This window comes from Pelophylax lessonae, assembly GCF_965119305.1.
Source record: "Pelophylax lessonae genome assembly, chromosome: 4".
Classification (NCBI taxonomy): Eukaryota; Metazoa; Chordata; class Amphibia; order Anura; family Ranidae; genus Pelophylax; species Pelophylax lessonae.
In genome coordinates this window covers 217744317-217765259 of record NC_138771.1, presented here as the reverse complement: position 1 = coordinate 217765259, position 20943 = coordinate 217744317, and the positions used below count along the sequence as shown (strand labels likewise).

At 37.6% G+C, this 20943-nt stretch overlaps 1 protein-coding gene across 2 annotated transcripts in view; it reads right to left on the bottom strand.

The window, feature by feature from the left end:
* GRM8 (glutamate metabotropic receptor 8) overlaps positions 1-20943 on the bottom strand; it is a gene marked incomplete at its 3' end in the record, with an annotated part of 1426014 nt that overhangs the window by 137981 nt on the left and 1267090 nt on the right. For both annotated transcript variants that reach the window (XM_082254065.1, XM_082254064.1), the window contains exon 9: positions 19131-20066. In XM_082254065.1, coding sequence (XP_082110191.1) covers positions 19131-20066 — 936 coding nt within the window. The remainder of the gene's footprint in view (positions 1-19130; positions 20067-20943) is intronic.

The following is a 20943-nucleotide window of genomic DNA, read 5'->3' as shown; positions in this document are numbered from 1 at the left end:
AAATTTTATATTTTTAAACGTGATAGCGCATGGGTTCTTGCTTTATAAAAATTAACATGTTTCCTCAACATCTGTACCTCATGCAAACATTTCCCATTAAACTGCCTATTTCTTTTTCGAAAAGTGTACAAACCATGATCAACGAATATGTTTGGCAATGTCCTAGGCTCGGCTACTTTGTTCCGACTCTTACTTAATTCAAAGGAGGAGTGGGGATTCCCAACTTTAAACTTAACATTATGCTTGTATACTCAAAAGGGTCTTGAATTGGTGCTGTCTTGTACATCAGAAAGATTGGGTGTCACTCGAAAGAGAAATCTTAAAACAAAATGTAGCACCCCTTCCCTGAATAACCAAAGCACACAGGCCACTACACACTTATGACAGACACAATTAACCTACTGGAATCCTTGAAACAAACATGCAAACTTCCCAGACTCAATACTTCTTTAATGGAAAAACCCCAATTTCACTCAGGGATCCACCTTACGTTAGTTTCTAAAACCAACACTAACCATTCTTTGACAATCAAGAACTGTCTCTCTAAGGTAAATATACATAAAATACAACCTAGATTTCAATATCCTACTTTGTCCACTGACTCACTGGCAGTATTTCCAAATCAGAAACTATGGGGTTGATTTACTAAAACTGGAGAGTGAAAAATCTGATGCAGCTGTGCATAGAAACCAATCAGCTTCCAGTTTGTTTGTCAATGCCTAATTGAACAAGTAGAAGCTGATTGGCTACTATTCACAGCTGCACCAGATTTTGCACTCTCTGGTTTTAGTAAATTAACCCCTATGTAAATAATCACAAACTAAAGCTACTAAACTAAACTAAACTAAACTAACTAACTAGCAAACTAAATTTGTAAATTCCTAACTGCCTTTGAAAACATTTGTCATTTTGAAGCACCTATCAAACACAGCATATCCCACCTTTTTTCCCTTCTAACACCTCAACTCAACCACCCACCCACCTGCTTAATGAGAACATGAACTTTATGTAAAATTTACAAATAGAAAAAGATATTCATCTTAACCCTTACATGTTCCATCAGTTCCAAATAGCAGGAAAGTGCTTACAAATTTTAAACAAGGTGGTACAGAACACCATTGAAATGTCATCAGTTTTACACCCACCCTCCTGACAACAGCTAGGGAGGGTGCAAAAAAATGAGCTTCATCCTAAACAAATGTCTCTTTCTGCATTGCCATCAGAGACCAAAGTCACCATATAACTGGACAATATCTACTCCACTATATTTCTCTTACATGACACTCCTCATTTGCCCTCTGCAAATAGGAAAACCTTGAGCATACACCTGCTAAACTTGGCAAAATATCTAACGCTGCTATACTGGTACAGCACCATGATATGAATATGAATGATATGAAAGACATATCTCAGTACCTCTCCCAATTTAAGGAACTATGGGCAACAAAAGAATGCACATTAGACACATTGTCAAGAACCATGAATCAGACTGAGACAGAAAATGCAGTAAAAATCACAACTTTAATGTGATGGTAAAAAATGGTACAGAACAGTAAACGTAGTCAAAACATAAGCCGGGTTGGAAGCCAAAACAGAAAGTAAAAAGAGCCACTGATCAGGAAACCAAAAATCAGAATAGTCGGAGGCAGAGGAACAGGATCAAGAGCCAGAAGGGAAGTCACCTGGGCAAGGTCTTTCACAGGAACACAGCAGAGAAACTCCAGATATGTTGACAAGGTGAAGACAGGAAAGGAATGAACTAGGCAGCTTAAATAGCCAGAAGGGGCTGGTTGTAGGTGGGACTGGCGAGCAGATAATATAAACCAGGTTAGCCACTGAGGAAACAATGATTTGACAGCTAAGCAGTCTGAGCACACAGAAGAGAGCTGCTGTGAGCCCAGCCCTGACACACATAAAAAAAAGTATGGTCCAGCTGTCTTTTTACCAATCCATTTAGGACAATCCTTGAATATACAATGCTAGCCACACAATGCTAGTCATATCCACATAGTCTTAGTTTACAGACTGACACTTTCTTTAGGGAACAGGGAAAACAAACCTTATGCTCCCCATTCCTCCTTCCCCACATGTACTCCCCCCTATTTTACCTTTCTCCAATCTTTCATAACCTCTCACTCACCTTTTCCCTTCCCTCTCCCTCCCCCCTTCCCCATCATTTTTCCCTGATTTACTTTATACAGTACTCCTGTATACAATATTAAACCCTTGTTACAATAGTGGCTTTTTCCCCAATATAAAACCACAGGTTCAGGGGTCCATTAGAGCTCTCCGGAGGAATGGGAGAGTCTGGGAACCACTGTGGGTGTAGGCAGAGGGCCTTCCTAGTGCTGCGAAAGTGACCTGACAGTCAATTGCTGAAAAAATGGCAGCTGCAGCCATGATTTTGGTATGACTTGCTGTCAGAATATTTTTATACACGACTTGAATGGTAAGTTGTTAAAAAAAAAAAACATAGGCTGAAAAGAAATAGCTTATGTTGTGCTTTGTATTCAGGAAACCCATAATAGATTTGTATTAGTTAAACAATTTTCTGAAACAAAGATTATATATAAGAGCAAAACAAATTAACAGTTTAAAATATGTATGTGTTTAAAACAATAAATAAAAAAATTACCCAAAACTGCTGAGGTTTGCTATAAAAATAATTTGCAAGAAATATAATCTCTTATATTAAAGTACCTTTTCTGCACATTGAAAATTTGAAGTGGAAATGAGCATAAAGATAAAGCAGTTTTCCTTGCTGGAGAAAAAAGCTGTACTTGAGAACCTGTAGTTCAAGCATCTCAGTACTCTTGCATCATTCATTCTGTGGATCTGTGCTTTCTAAAAGTATACCTAAATGCAAAACTTTTATTTTTGTTCTGGAAAGAGTGGATAAGGATTAGAACACCTACTAGGTGTTTTATTATTAATACTTTATTATTATTATATTGCTGTCAGTATCCCCATTATGGAGATTCACGCTCTCTGTTTGTCCTGTGTACTGTTATCATTGGAAGTAAAAGTAAAAGAAAATACCATGGTTGTGTGCAACCTTTAATTGTCCTGTGATATCCTGTTGTGCATCATTATATCCTGTAATCTGTTTTTGTATAAATGATTGAACACAGAGATGAAATATTGAGCATCATACCGACTTCTATTGTATGTGTGTGTGGTGCTTCCCACATGGTCTCTGAGCAGATTGAACAGAGGGTAAGAGGTTAACCTGAGAATATGTATAAATTAAGTGTTTTCTAGGTATCAATAGAGAAATATATCCTATTAAATGGTATCAAAAGTGTACTAAGGAAATGAGAATGTAATAGGCATTTGGCTATAGTACGTTGGGAAGGGTGTGGCTGCTTCCCTGGTGACAGAATTGGTTAATTCCTATGTTGCACCTGGGAGTTGCCCACCTTTTAGGACAGAGGCCTCGAATGCTGGGAGAGCATTCAGGAAATGTGTTCACACAAATAGTACCACTGGTAGCGTAGCTCGTGGGTACAGGTTTTGGTAGGTAGGGAACAAGAATAATAGGAAAAATACATAAAACATAGTGTCAGTATAGGTTAGGGAACTCTCTTCGGTATGCTCAGAGAACACAAATAATTTCATGTACATTGCTTGTTTTACATTTAAAGTGATAAATGCTTCATTTTATGCATGCAAATAGATTTGCTAAGTAGTTGCAATAAGTCCCTTGAGCCTGTCGGATAGCGGGGAAACCCGATTACCGAAAGAGATAGGCAAGAGGGTCAGTGGTAGGGTATTTTTCTGGGTGTAATGCTTAAAGAGGATTGGATCGCAAGTTTGGGCATGGTTTCGCAGTTGCTATTTCAGCGACTCCTCCAAATTATAAGCTTGGCAAAGCACACAGATTTACATAGCACGCTCGCATTATCTGCTATTTTTGCTTTAAGGATGGGTAAGTCCCTCGGTAAAGGGAATTAAGCTGCCTCTATACCACAGCCCACATGTCGACACGCTTCTCCTGGTTATCCTTTCCATGCGCATTGATTTGTCCGGATTGCGAGTTGCCATTTTTATATTCTACCACATATTAAAGTTTAAAGTTTACTATGCCATTGGAGTCTTCTTCTTCATTTTGAGGTTTAGTATTGTCACTATGTGCTGCACTGATTGATCTGGATGCCGGAAGCCTGCCTGTTTTGGAGTGATCATAACGGATTGGTTCCTTCAGTTAGAGGACCCCCTCCTTGGTTTTCTCTACTACACGCTTATTTGACCCGCCTTAACAGGGGGTCATGAGGTTCTGGTAAGCAGACATCTTTTACCACTTGATGCACAGGGGGTTGATATTTCCATCTCACTGACTCCATCTTCTGGTGACTGGTCTTTATTTTTTAGTGTGGATCATCATTTGCATCTGTTGGACTTTTTCTTCACAGTGATTTTTTCCAGCATTTAAATCTTTGGCGCTGTACTTTGTATTTTATTTTTCTGTCAAGCTTGTTGTTTGTACTGGCTGCCTCTTATTAGTATTCATATATCCAGAGTGTGACCGAGCACGGTCTTTTTTCCTTTTTCTATACCACCAAAGCCTGTGTGTAAAGTGTTAAGAATTAACAAACAAGAGCATAAGCTATAAAATAGATTGCTTAAGGCAACATCACTCTCTAAGTCACCACAGACAGTGCCGTCTGCTAGAAACGGAACAATTTGTTGCAAGGGTATCAATTGATGACTATTTTTATATTAATCCATGGGTGTAAATTCTGGTAGAGTGGGGTGAAGGTATGGGATCCTCCAACCTGTTTCCCTTGATGAATTTAATGATGTGTTTCACATGAAGATGTTTTATGTTTTGGGGAAATGAGTCCCACAAACCCCTTTAAACAGTCACCCTCATACACTTCGGTGTATGTGAATAATACGTTGAGATATTAGAATCCCTCAAATTAACCACATTTTTTAATGTACCCATGCAAGACTTGGTAATGAGTAAGCAACATCTTTAGTCGTGAAACGCGTCTACCTTTTGTCCCATGTCTCACAGTTTGAGTCCTTGATGTTTATTTGATGTGGAATAAATCACTCCTTTTTGATTTCTACCTCGGAGTGCGGTCACTTTTTTCTTTATCAACCAGTTACCGGATTACGGATCCGACCAGCACCCGACACTACCTCATCTGGAGCAGTCCTTCATATAAGATAGGGCCAAGGACTATTCATAGGATTCAGATATATTGGGCAGACTAGATGGGCCAAATGGTTCTTATCTGCCGACACATTCTATGTTTCTATTTCCTTTCTTTGGCCCTAATCCAGCTGGGACAAGGAGTTTGAGTCCCACAAACCCCTTTAAACAGTCACCCTCATACACTTCGGTGTATCCCAATCTATCAAGGGCACATGATTTGGATGAAATCATGAGATCGTATAGGGCACATCAGCAACAACTAAGACTAGTTCCAGCTGCCCCTGGTGAGGCATAGACTTGAGTTTCTGAGTTGAGTTGAGTTTCTGTAGCCCCTATAAGACAGGCAGCTAGTCTGGATCCAGTTCACTCACCTGACTCATCAAAAGTTGATTTTGAACTTGTGATGGACATAATGGAGATGGAAGTTACCCCCCCCCCCCCCCCGTGCTCTGGTTCATTCAGGGGTTGCTCCAGTCCCAGCTCTTACTCTGCGCAATCTGGGGTTGGGCGGCATACAGCAGTTTGCACAGTAAGAACACTGGCAGTTTAAAAGGAGGAACTACATTTCAGTCTGACAGGACTCACAGAGCTGAGAGCCGCAGAGATCAGTCTTGGGTAGAAAGGAGTGCATTGCGTGCAGACGCAGCTGATCCCTCCATACTGGTGTCTGCTCCGCAAGGTTCATTCCCATATATTGTTATGGGTTATGATATTGTTTTAAAACAAGTGGAGTCAAGAGGTAAATGACATTATAAAAATAGTCCTGATCTGCGCCATAACCCATCATCTACTAATAGTACAGAATTAAATTAAAGTATTTTTGAATACAATTGGGGATTCCCTTGCCCAGTGTGAATAATACGTTGAGATATTAGAATCCCTCAAATTAACCACATTTTTTAATGTACCCATGCAAGACTTGGTAATGAGTAAGCGACATCTTTAGTCGTGAAACGCGTCTACCTTTTGTCCCATGTCTCACAGTTTGAGTCCTTGATGTTTATTTGATGTGGAATAAATCACTCCTTTTTGATTTCTACCTCGGAGTGCGGTCACTTTTTTCTTTATCAACCAGTTACCGGATTACGGATCCGACCAGCACCCGACACTACCTCATCTGGAGCAGTCCCACCCAAGCCTGGTCACATAGTAAACAGGAAGAGCTGTTGATCGGCTTTCCTCAGTACGTGCCTGACAGGCACGAGTAAAGGAGCGCCGATCGGCGGCTCCCCTGACAGGGGGGGGGGGTCGGCACTGGTAATCAGATCATTGAACCACCAGGGATGCCCACCCATGACCCCAGGGATGCCCACCCATGACCCCAGGGATGCCCACTATGGCCACCAGGGATGGCAATCAGGGCTCAGGGAGCCCCCCATTGCCCTCCCCATCAGTGCTGCCCACCAGTGCCCTCAATATCAGTGCTGCCCACCAGTGCCAATTATTGCCCACCAGTGCTGCCTATCAGTGCCCATTAGTGCCCATCAGTGCCTGTCAGTGCCACCTATCAGTGCCCATCAGTGCCCACCAGTGCCACCTATTAGTGCCCATTAGTGCCCATCAGTGCCACCTATCAGTGCCTGTCAGTGCTACCTATCAGTGCCCATCAGTGCCACCTATCAGTGCCCATCAATGCTGCCTATCAGTGCCCAGCAGTGCCGCCTATCAGTGCCCAGCAATGCTGCATATCAGTGCTACCTATCAGTGCCGCCTCTCAGTGCCACCCCATCAGTGCCACCCCATCAGTGCCACCCCATCAGTGCTTCCTCATCAGTGCCTGTCAGTGCAGTCTCATCAGTGCTCATCAGTGCAGGAAAAAACATATTTATTTACAAAATTGTATAACATAAACAAAAAAACTTTTTTTTTTCCAAACTTTTCGGACTTTTTCATTTGTTTAGCAAAAAGGAAAAAACCCAGAGGTGATCAAATACCACTAAAAGAAAGCTCTATTTGTGGGGGGGGAAAATGACATAAATTTGGTGTAGGTACAGTGTTGCATGACCGCGCAATTGTTGATCAAAATGCAACAGCGCTAAAAGGGGAAAATTGGCCTGGGCAGGAAAAGGGTAAAAGTGCCCTGTATTGAAGTAGTTAAGCCCACATCAAAGGCACAGTTTAATTGGAATTATATATTGGAAACATGACGCCACTACTAAATTACATGTATTTAATGGTACCAAATTTCCCCTCCAGAGGAACCTTATCAGATAAATTTTAATCTTAAGAAAACTGAAATTACAATTTAAAGTAATTTTGAAGTTATTGTAAAATAATGTTTTAATGAAGGTGTAGAGTTCTGCCTTAAAAATAATGTCTTTCATTGTTTAAAATGTTTTGTGAAATTGCAGAAGTTAGTTTACCTCATTCGCTCTGAAACCACAAGGGGGGTGACAACACTCTAAACTGAAGTGTCAAGAAATGCTCAGAATACAGAATATATATATATATATATATATATATATATATATAGATAGATAGATAGATAGATAGATAGATAGATAGATAGATAGATAGATAGATAGATAGATAGATAGATAGATAGATAGATAGATAGATAGATAGATAGATAGATAGATAGATAGATAGATAGATAGATAGATAGATAGATAGATAGATAGATAGATAGATAGATAGATAGATAGATAGATAGATAGATAGATAGATAGATAGATAGATAGATAGATAGATAGATAGATAGATAGATAGATAGATAGATAGATAGATAGATAGATAGATAGATAGATAGATAGATAGATAGATAGATAGATAGATAGATAGATAGATAGATAGATAGATAGATAGATAGATAGATAGATAGATAGATAGATAGATAGATAGATAGATAGATAGATAGATAGATAGATAGATAGATAGATAGATAGATAGATAGATAGATAGATAGATAGATAGATAGATAGATAGATAGATAGATAGATAGATAGATAGATAGATAGATAGATAGATAGATAGATAGATAGATAGATAGATAGATAGATAGATAGATAGATAGATAGATAGATAGATAGATAGATAGATAGATAGATAGATAGATAGATAGATAGATAGATAGATAGATAGATAGATAGATAGATAGATAGATAGATAGATAGATAGATAGATAGATAGATAGATAGATAGATAGATAGATAGATAGATAGATAGATAGATAGATAGATAGATAGATAGATAGATAGATAGATAGATAGATAGATAGATAGATAGATAGATAGATAGATAGATAGATAGATAGATAGATAGATAGATAGATAGATAGATAGATAGATAGATAGATAGATAGATAGATAGATAGATAGATAGATAGATAGATAGATAGATAGATAGATAGATAGATAGATAGATAGATAGATAGATAGATAGATAGATAGATAGATAGATAGATAGATAGATAGATAGATAGATAGATAGATAGATAGATAGATAGATAGATAGATAGATAGATAGATAGATAGATAGATAGATAGATAGATAGATAGATAGATAGATAGATAGATAGATAGATAGATAGATAGATAGATAGATAGATAGATAGATAGATAGATAGATAGATAGATAGATAGATAGATAGATAGATAGATAGATAGATAGATAGATAGATAGATAGATAGATAGATAGATAGATAGATAGATAGATAGATAGATAGATAGATAGATAGATAGATAGATAGATAGATAGATAGATAGATAGATAGATAGATAGATAGATAGATAGATAGATAGATAGATAGATAGATAGATAGATAGATAGATAGATAGATAGATAGATAGATCTAGCTATATCTATATATATATATATATATATATATATTTTTTTTTTTTTTTTTTTGCAAAATATTTGGTAGGCTAGAGGAAACAAAGGGGGTTTTGAAGATAATGTAGTGAATTAATGATAGCTGGAATTAACAGTCATACTTCCATTGTCAGGGTCTGATTTACATTTAAGCCCCTAATAAATATTTTTTGTTGGAAGTGCCTGTGGTCGCGTGGTTGCAGGTTTGGAAGGCATTTTGTGCATCAGATTAATATTATTGCCCTGAACTTACTCCAATGTGGAACTAAATGGCATTGGGGTATTTTCTTTTTGTATTTAAAGGAACCTAAAATGAAAAAATGATGATGAGATTTGAGCAATACATTTGTTTTATTTAACAAATAAATGGCACCTAATTCTAGTACATATAAAATTGCCTTGTTTGTAATTTACATTTAAGGTAGATGAACGTTAAACTAGTATTGAGTATATTCTTATCAATCCATGTTATATGTGGAGTTTCACATGAAGTTTTCTATTTTGTCTAAATCATATCAAATTTTTCTCCATTTTCTACCCCTGACATTGCACTTCAGTGTACATATATCACTGTAGAATACATATTGGTCAATTTAAACTCCCTTTTCAGCGCATTTTAGACTTGTTTCGGGGGATAGACAACTGTTAAAACATTTGACAGCAGTATTGGAGTATTATGTGTTCACTTACTGTGTTTTTATTTTATTTGATTTGTACTACTAACAAAAGGCTAAGGAGGGTAGTGGATAAGGCAGATGAAGAATATTGAGATGAAAATACAGTGATTTGTTGAGGAGGTTTAATGAAAAGGAAATTATATGTTTTGATTTATTGTGACAATAAGCCCATTTGTTAATATTAAAACTAATTTAGATCAAGGAAAGAGGAACTTGGCGTTGAACAGAGACATTGCCTGTTACAAAACAGAGGGAATGGTTTATTTTTGCAAATGGTTTTTAAATTGTGTTTCAGCTTTTATATGAGTTCTCAAATCTGTGTATACACCCAACAATATTGATGAAAAAAAAGGGGGGATAAGTCTTTGTTGCAAAAGTAAATGTAGTAAGAAATGTGGAAATATTTATTAGCCATAATGCCCAGAAGTGGTGGTTAAGAAAGAAAGAAAGAGGGAAGTAACTTAATGTTGACATTGTGTAATGTATGTCCTAATTTAACTACTTTAAGACCGGAAGGATTTGCCCCCTTATTGACCAGATGACCAGACACTTTTTTCAACTTGGCACTGCATGACTTTAACTGACAATTGTGTAGTCATGCAATGCTGTTCCCAAACTAATTTATGACCTTTTTTTCTCACAAATAGTGTTTTCTTTTGGTGGTATTTGATCACCTGTGTGATTTTTATTTTTTTTGCTATGAACAAAAAAAGAGCGACAATTCTGAAAAAAAAAACATTATTTTTCACATTCTGCTATATGACATTCCCCCAAAAAAATGTTAAAATCAAAATGTATTAACATTTTAGGGCAATTCGTTTTCTGCTACATATTTTTGGTAAAAAAAAATCACAATAAGCGTATTTTAATTGGTTTGCACAAAAGTTATTGCGTCTACTAACTACGGGAAAGATTTATGTCATTTTTACTGTTTTGGTTTTTTTACTAGTAATGGCAGTGATCTGCGATTTATTGGGGGACTGCGACATTGCAGCGGACAGATCGGACCCCTAACTGACATTTTTGACACTTTTGGGGGTACCAGTGACATTACTACAGTAATCAGTGCTAAAAATATGCACTGTTACTGTAATAATGACACTGGCAGGGAAGGGGTTAACATTGTGGGTGATCAAGGAGTTAAATGTGAGCCTAGGGGAGTGATTTTAACTGTTGGGGGGTGGGCGTGGCTTGTGAAATGACCATAGAGACCTGTGTTTCTATATAGCAGGATCACATGGGCTCTATGATCATTCTAGGGAGAAGAACGGTCAGCTGTGTTTACAACAGCTGACTGTTCTTCTCTATCAGCGGCGTGTCCCGCTGCCCACTGCATCGGCTTCCCCGCTTGCCCCCTAGCCTCCTGCACCCGACCGACGTATAGTTACGGCAGTTCGCGCAGGAGCGGCTGCCTGCCACAGTATAACTGCGACGGGTGGTCGTAAAGCTGTTAATGATGAAGAACAAAATAGACCTTTTAATATTATGGATTTGACACATATATAAAATTTACCTGGTACAGTTCCTGTCAAAATACTATCTGCACAGATCAGGAACAGTGGTCTAGCTATAACCTTACTGAGTTCTTTGAGTACTCTCGGATGTACGCCATTCCGGTCCTGGTGATTTATTTGTGTTATTGTTATCAAGCCTTTTCATGATTTCACTCTCTGTTAGCCTTAGCGGTATGTCCCGTGAAGTACTGCTAACCATACAGTCATGGTCAGTATACCCCTCCTTTTTCTGTATAAAGACAGAGGAGAAGAAAGCATTAAGCACAGTTGCCTTCTCAGTGTCCTCTGTAACCATCCTCCCATCATCGTTAATTATGTGTGCAACATGCTCTGACCTCGTTTTTTTGCTGTTGATATATTTAAAGAATTCTTAGGGTTCCTTTTACTTTTCTCTGCTATATGTCTCTCGTATTTGGTTTTAGCCTTCATGATTTCATATTTACATTTCTTATTCAAATCCTTGTATTGGTGGAAAGCCGATAAAGTCCCCTCCGATTTATATATCCTAACCTCCCTGGCGGTATGATTCTTTCGGATTTTAGGTGCTGAAAGCGGTACCATTATTTTGCATGTAATTCTTATGAATGAGCAGCCCAAACCAACTATTTACATATGAATTTTTTTTTTTTACTGTGCATTCTTCTTTATAACATCTCGGGTATAATAAAGTTTGAAACACAAAATCATAAATTATAATATAATAAAAAACTATAAATAAGTTAAAGTATGTATGAATGTATATGTGTATATATATATATATATATATATATATATATATATATATATATATATATGTATATATATATATATATATGTATATATATATATATACATAAAAAGTACAGTAAAACTGCAGTAAAGGGCACTGGGGGGGCAAACTAATGTGAATTTATTTTATTTTGCATTGTATCAGTGTGTTTGGTGTGTTTTACATTTGAATTTGCCGCCGGTTCCACCCCCCCTGCGAACGTCACGTCGCAGGAGACGGAAGCCGGGGCACACAGAGCATCGGGAGGAAGATCGGCCGCCACACACCGCTGGGATACATTGCTGGATCCCGGTGACAAGGTAAGTAGCCCCTCTACCAGGATCCAGCGATCTTCCTAGCGGTACCCCGAGTGTGAGTTGGGGTTACCGCTTTTGGCACTGAAATTTAACCCCGAGCCACACTCGGGAATACCGCTAGGAAGGTTAAAGGCCATTTTTTTTCCCTGATAAGTTTTTTTACATTACGGTTTAGACAGCCAGGTTTGGCCTTGGCTCTTCTAAATTTATTTCCCATAGGAATGCACTGTGAGATGCTTTTGTTTAATATGTTCCTAAAGCATTCCCATTTTTCCTCCATGGGCAGTGTTCCTAGGGCTCAGTCCCAGTTTATTTTCTCTATCATTGAGCACAGTTTGGGAAAGTTTTGGGTAACTAACTTTTTATAAGGAGTTCAAATTTACCAATATGTATTCCATGGTGATATATGCACAGTAAGTGTCATAAGTAGAAAATGTAGAAAATGAGATGATTGTATGGGTAAGAATCAATAATATGTACTAAAATTAAGTTCTATTCACTTGTAAAATAAGCAAAATTGATTGATCAAATGTCATCATCATTCCTCATTTTAGGTTCCTTTAAATACAAAAATAAAATACCCCAATGGTATTTAGTGTACACATTGGATCAAGTTTAGAACAATTATACCAATTTGTATCACAAAATGTCCCCCAAACCTGCATTGCCACAGGTAGTTATTACGGGCTTAAATGTAAATCAGATTCTGACAATTGAAATATGATTGTAAATCTCAGCTATTATTAATTCACTGCATTATATTCAAAATTCCCCTTTGTTTTCTCTAGCCTAACAAAGATATTTTGCAAAAAACATGAAGTTTATGTACTCTGAACATTTCTTGACACTTTAGTTCAGAGCTTGTCACCTCCTTTGTGTTTCAGAGCGACTGAAAAAACAACTAACTTCCCCAATTACACAAAACATTTTAAACAAAGAAAGACATTCTTTTTAAGGTGGAACTCTACACATTCTTTAACTTCTTCCGGAACGCCCACCGCAGATATACTGCAGCAGGCTGGCCCTCCTGCGCGAACCAATGTAGCCCTACATCGGTCACGCGTCTGCTGCTAGGGGGCGATTGTGTGCCACTGGCCACCCGCGATCGCTCCCCATTGAGAGAGAAGGATAGTCAGCTATTGTAAACACAGCTGACCGCTCTCTCTAAAATGATCACAGATCGCCTGTGATGCTTCTATATAGGATCATAGGTCTCTATGTTCATTTCAAAAGCCCACCCCCCCACAGTTAGAAACACTCCCCTAGGCTTACATTTAACCCATTGATCACCCACCGTGTTAACCCTTTCCCTGCCAGTGTCATTATTACAGTAACAGTGCATGTTTTTAGCACTGATTACTGTAGTAATGTCACTGCTCCCCCCAAAAGTGTTGAAAATGTCAGTTAGGGGTCCAATCTGTCCGCCACAATGTCGCAGTCCCGCTAAAAATCGCAGATCGCTGCCATTACTAGTAAAAAAAAAACAATAAAAATTACATAAATCTTTCCCGTAGTTAGTAGACATGATAACTTTTGTGCAAATTTTGTTTTACCAAAAATATGTAGTAGAAAACAAATTGGCCTAAAATGTTTTTCAGAATTGTTGCTTTTTTTTTGTTTATAGCGCAAAAAAATAAAAATCGCAGAGGTGATCAAATATCACCAAAAGAATTTTGCTCTATTTGTGGGAAAAAAAGGACATCAACTTTATTTAGGTACAGCGTCGCAATTGTCCGTTAAAGTCATGCAGTGCCGAATTGCAAAAAATGGCCTGGTCATTAAGGGGGTAAATTCTTCGGGTCCAGAAGTGGTTAAAACATTATTTTACACTTATTTTCTCCTTTATATTGCAATTACATTTTTCTTAGGATTAAAATGTATCTGATCAGGTTCCTTTGGAGAAGAATTTTGGTACCATTAAATACATACAATTTAGTAGTGACGTCACATTTCCCATATATAATTCCAATTAAACTGTGCCTTCGGCATGGGCTTAATAATACAGTATGTGCCCAACACAATCCATACTTAACAATAGTTATTGAAGATTTCCCAATAATCAGACAAAATCAAAACCTAACAAAATTATAGCATGTAATGAAACATACTGTAAACCCATATATATATATATATATATATATATATATATATATATATATATATATATATAACATTTCCCTATTTTAGAAATGTGTTTTTTTTTTTTTTAAAAGCATCAGATCTGTTAACTAAATCTTAAGTCAGTTGCAGCCTTTGTGGTTACAACAAGACTTCCACTTTCTCTAAAAACATTTTTCTAAACTTCTGACTCTACAAGCAATAATATTCTTTAAGGGGTATTCCCACCTTAGGTTTCAAAAATAGTACAAACAATGTAAATATTACTGCATTATTTTATTAATTGCTGCACCTGCTCTACAAATATCTAACAGGGGCTTTCATTTCCAAAAGTTCTTAGAGAAGAGCTCAGCAAAAAAAAGAAAACACTCCATATGTCCTAACACACAATCATCTATGGAAATACTGACCAATCCTGGGGTCATGGGTGTACTAGCATGGGTACATTCACAAATGTGGTTAATTTGAGGTCTTCTCAACATCTTATTCCATTATTAATAGTGGGCAAGTGAATCCCCAATAATATTCAAAAATACATTAATTTCATTCTGTATCAATGGTAGCTGGTGGGTCATGACACGAATCAGGACAATTTTTTTTTTAGAATGTAATTTACCTCTTCACTGTCCATTGGTTTTAATATAATATTATTATTGATAACAATATTCTCTACTTTATTTCCTTTAAATTGTAAGCTTCATGAGCTGGGCCCTCCTATTCCTTTTGTATTGAACTGTAACTGTCGACTCTATATAAATCCTAAATAATAATAATATGGGGACTGATCTTGGCTCCCAGCTCTGCGCCCTGTAAGACTGAAATGTAGTTCCTATTTTTACACTGCCTGTGTTCTTGCTGCGCAAACTGATATTTAGAAGGACCATCAAACTCCAGAGCTGGGATTTGGGCAACCCCTGAATGCACCAGAGCACGGCGGGGCGGGGGTGGGGGCGTGGGGGTGTGGTCGGAGGGTAAATTCAATCTCCATTATGTCCATAATAAACTCATAATCAACTTGGGATAAGTCAGGTAAGTGAACTGGATCTGAACTAGCTGCATGTCTTATAGGGCCTACAGAAACTCAAGACCGGACAGAAATAGTCTTAACTGTTGCTGACATGCCCTATATGATCTCATGATTTGATCCAAATCATTTACCCTTGATAGATTGGGATACATCGGAGTGTATGGGGGTGGCTGTTTAAAGAGGTTTGTGGGATTCAAACTCCATGTCCCAAGCTGGATTAGGGCCAAAAAAGGAAATACCCTCTTTGCTCCAAAACATGAAACCTCTGATCATGTTTATATGAAACACATCATTAGATCCATCATGGGAAATGGGTTGGAGGATCTCATACTTTCACTCTACTCTACCAGAATGTCCACCCATGGATTAGTATAAAAATAGTAATAAAATGATAACCTTTGCAACATTCCTTTTATGTTTCATTTCTAGCAGGTGGCACTGTCTGTGGTGACTTAGAGTGCGCTCTTGTCTTAAGCAATCTATACAATATCTTATACTCTTGTTTTTTAATTCTTAACACTTTACACATGGGCTTCGGTGATATAGAGGGTGACTTAATCCCTTTACTGTGGGATTTGCCCATCCTTAAAGCAAAAATAGCAGATTATGTGAGAATGCTATGTACGTCTGTGTGCTTTGATAAGCTTATAATAGCAACTGTAAATCCATGCCCAAACTTGCAATTCAATCCTCTTAAAGCACTACACACAGAAAAGTACGCTACCACTGACCCTTTTGCCTGCCCACTTTGGTAATAGGGTTTCCCCGCTATCCGTCTTGACAGGCTCAAGGGACTTATTGCAACTACTTAGCCGATCTATTTGCATGCAAAATTAAGCATCTATTACTTTAAACATAAACAAGCAATGTACATGAAATGATTTGTTTTTCTGAGCATATTGAAGAGATTTCCCTAACCTATACTGACAATAATTCTAATAATGCTAATAATTCTGATAATGGTAATAATTCTTCCCTATTATTCCTATTCCTATTCTTATTCTTATTCTTATTCCCTACCTACCAAACCTGTACTCATGAGCTTCTCAAAGCTACTAGTGATATAATTTTCTACTTGTGTGCATACATTTCCAGAATGCTCCCAGCATTCGAGGCGTCCGTCCTCAAAGGTGGGCTACCCCCAGGTGAAACTTAATAGTTAACCAATTCTGTCACCAAGAAAGCGGCTACACCCTTCCCAAAGTACTATAGCCAAACGACTGTTCTCATTTGCCAAGTACATATTCTGACACCATTCCAATAGGTCAACTTTCCTTGTAGTACCTGTAAAACACTCTAATGTATACTTTATCTATATTCTCAGGTTAACCTCTTTACCTTCAATCTGCTCAGTAACCACGCGGATAACACCACACACACTTACAATGGAAGTTGGTATGATGTTCAACATTTATTTCTTCTGTACAATCCTTTATACAAAATCAGATTACAGGCTACAATTATGCACAGTACAGGCTATCACATGACAATTAAAGGTGGTACACAATTATGATATCTCTTGATAGGATATAATTCCCCTTCCAGGGATGGGTACATCTTTCTCCAAAAGTACCTCCCCCTCTGTGCTCATCACACCAGAATCTAACTATAACACTTGCAAACTATTGCTAAATATTGCTTACTAAGACATTGTCTATGTCTGAACATCTGTGCTCGGCTAGGACATGAAAACACTTCCTCATTCCTAGGCAAGTAATTTCCTCTACACACTGTTACACATCTCATGGTTTAAAGAAGTCTTCCAACCTAACCTTCACAAAGCATTTCAACATGTAGTTTATCAATGTCTGCATAAAATCCATATTCAAAGGGATCAATATCCTATCAATAATGAAAATATAGTTTCAAAAAGGCAACACACAAATAAAAGAAATAGTTTTTTTTTCTCATTTATGCTTGATACAGAGCACCTCTAAAATGTGTAACAACAAAAAGCTACTCCTAAACTAGATAACCCCACAGATTGTGGAAAAAACTAATAACAGTTGTATGATATAAAATGTTACTGTTGTAAAGGATGTAGTCTCACCAAGCTTTTCAACAGTGGTTTAGGTAATTAAAAAAGCTTTGAACATAAGACTGCATACATAATGCTTGGTAAACAATGTTTGGGACACTAGCTGCAACAAGGTACACATGCTATATGCATCTGAGTGCAATCAGGGCTGTGCACCCTCATCTAAATGGATGTCATGTTGGGAGCAGCACTTGTGTCCTTCCAGCCGCTGAGCCCCAATAGACAAAAGGGTGACTGCTGGAAGGGGGATCCACACAATGCTTGTAAATCTCTGTGTCAGTAAAACTCAACCCTGCATGGGGAATTGAATACATTGTAATAAGGCCTTATTAAATTTTTTTCCCAGCTTCCAATTTTGGCTTTTAACCCTCACCATGACAGAAAACCCACTGTGTACAAACAAAAAAATGTAATATTTCTATCTGTAAATTTGAATCAACCCTAAAATATTCAATTGTGATAGGGAGACTGCACTCACTTATACCTGAATAGAAGGTGATAAATCTAATGGAAAAACTCTGTGTTGCACCTCCCTTTCTAAGTTTTCAACCTAAGACAAACAACTCAGGCTATAAAACAAATGTCAAAGTGAATAATGCAAAAGACAGTAAAATAAATAAGCCTTCATGTGAAACAAAAGTCCAGAATTACAGTGCTGATCAATATTCCAAATATGCCCACTCCAGGGCATCTCCACTGTGAAACACTGAGCCTCTTACCAGAAATATATGACCCCCTGCTAACCGAGAACATACATGCTTACATGTACTGAAAGTCTCCACAGAATGGAGATGGCCAGCTTGGCAAGGATCACAACCCAGACTGCAATCAGCTCAGCAATGAATGAGGGCAGCAGAAGATGTTGAGAGAGAACCAGAGCAGGCCAGATAGTGTAGCACCATAAAATCACTGCATTTATTTAGTATAGAGGGTACTCACAAGACAATAAATGAAACAAGCCCATTGTCTGCTGTCAAGTGCCTACGGACATGATGACATCAGCAACTTAGGCTCAGCTGGCACTTGGGAGCAGACTTTGATCTGTAAAGCATGCCCTTGAACAATTTGGTACAATTTTGGTACTATCATTTTTTGCCAGGCACATGCAATTATGAGGATTTACATGCCTTGAATCTGTGTATTCAATGCAACCTCATCTGTGGCATTATCACCAGGCTTGTAAATTCTTACAGAAGCTCAGTTTCTATTGACTTCACACCCCCAGAACTGCGTCTTCCAAAAGCTCCCCACACACCAATGGTTCAGTTTGTTTTTTAGTAGTATAGGCTGTTCACTTTGCAGTGGATGGGGTGAAGCTGTAATTGCTTAATCCAATCATGTGCCAGCACAATTCCTGTTTTTTCAATTATTCTTGCATTATTCTGAGCACAATAAACTTCTTTTAACTTCACTCCATTTACTAAGCTAAGTGAAAATTAATTTAGCAAAATTAACATCCTCTCATAATAGTACATCAACCCCAGTGTGTGAGCAGACTTTTGGACGTCAAAGCAGCAGCGCTGTTCTGCTGGGAAATTAATCAATATATTCATGTAGATTGGGTAGAGAGGGATGTTGCTGGACATACTTCAAAGTCACCTTTATGACATCTACTTAATAATATATCATACCAAACTAGTTTTTTTTTTATAATTGTAAACAGTTTAATACATTTGAACATGTTTAGATATTAAAGAAATGATTATGGTTACTTACCCTTTCTGCTGATTGTGCTGTTCCAAAAAATATTGGAATAAATGCTAACCAAATTATGCAGGTGGTGTACATTGTAAATCCAATAGGTTTGGCTTCATTAAAGGTTTCTGGCACTCCTCTTGTTTTAATGGCATAAATAGTACATGTAACCATTAATAGAATACTGTAGCCCAGGGAGCAGATTAAAGAAAGTTCTGAAATGTCACATTTAAGAACACCTCTGGAATTTTCAGGGTCAGGTGTTCTTTGCTCCCCATAGTCTACTATTACATGAGGTGGATCTACTACAAACCATATGAAAACCCCAAGCAACTGAACTGATATAAGACTAAAAGTAATCACCAGTTGAGAGGCAGGGCTTATACATTTAGGAGCAGTCACAGATTTCTTTCCTTGCTCAAATATTCGATGGATCCTATTTGTTTTTGTGAGCAACGCAGCATAACTAAAACACATGCCAAGCCCAAGGAATATGCGCCTTAAAGAACAAACCACCATATCAGGAGTTCCAATCATTAAAAAAGTGATGGCATAACACAGGAAAATCCCAGTGAGTAACACATAGCTCAATTCACGACCAGATGCCCTCACGATGGGTGTATCATTGTATCTTACAAAGGTGACTATTACAAATGTTGTTGCAACTATTCCCAAAATGGCTATAAAGACTGGAACAACTGCCCAAGGAGAGTGCCATTCAAGTTTGATAATAGGGATTAGTGTGCAGCCAGTACGGTTTGTATTTGGCTTTTGATCTAAAGGACACAGTTCGCAGGTCAGCTCATCAACTTGGTAATGATAGCCTTCACACCGTTCACAGCTCCAGCAGCAAGGGACTCCTTTCACAGTTTTCTTTCTTTCTCCAGGCTTACACGGCAGGCTACAAACAGATGCTGGTTGTGTATGTTCCTTGCTTGTCCAATGCATATCTTCCACCTAAAAGAATAAAACATTAATAAACCTTCTGGAACATCCACATTTTTAATTTTAGAATGGAGTACTGAAATCATTTGTTAAAGACACACATTTACAAAATATTCAACATTGTTGCACATTAAAAAGTAAATATTGTGTAGTAAAAACAGTAAAATACTGGCAACTATAGCTGGAGGAAAACCTGAATTATGGTTTTTAATGTTCCATATCCATTTATTGGGAAATTGAATGCCTATGTAGAATTACTAACGTATTGACAATGCATTAGGGAAAATTACAGTGCTGTTACACTAAAGTGAACAGGGGATCATTAAGAGCTTACTTGTGCCGTTCTGGGCTATTTAGGACTATGTGTATCAGTGGTAAAGAAAAACTGTTACACATGAAAGCAGAGGTGGGAAAAGAGAGACATCCCAAGACACAAGTAGCACAGCCAGCAAAATGTATAGACACAGCCAAGCAAAAGAGGAAGGGCACTAAGTTCCACTATCTCTGGCATTTATGGCAATGCAACTGCATAGTGGATGGTTTAGAAGTAGAATTAAATTGAGATTTAGGATTCATTTTGGTGTACATCTGGGCAGTCTCATTAGGGATTGAAATACAACGGACTAGTAATTCTCCTATTGGCAGAGTTATGGCTGCATACTTTCTCTAAGATGAGTGTATTTCTAGGACATGTGGAGATGACATCACATTGACATCACTTTCTCCTCCATGAAGTAAGACAGGATAAGCTAGTATAGTAACAAGTGATTAGGATACAATTATACAATTTCCCTAAGATGTGTATGGGAGTAACAAGTGACATAACCATGACATTACTTTCCCCACTATAAAATAGTATAGAATTGCTATAAAGATGGATAGGAGAATA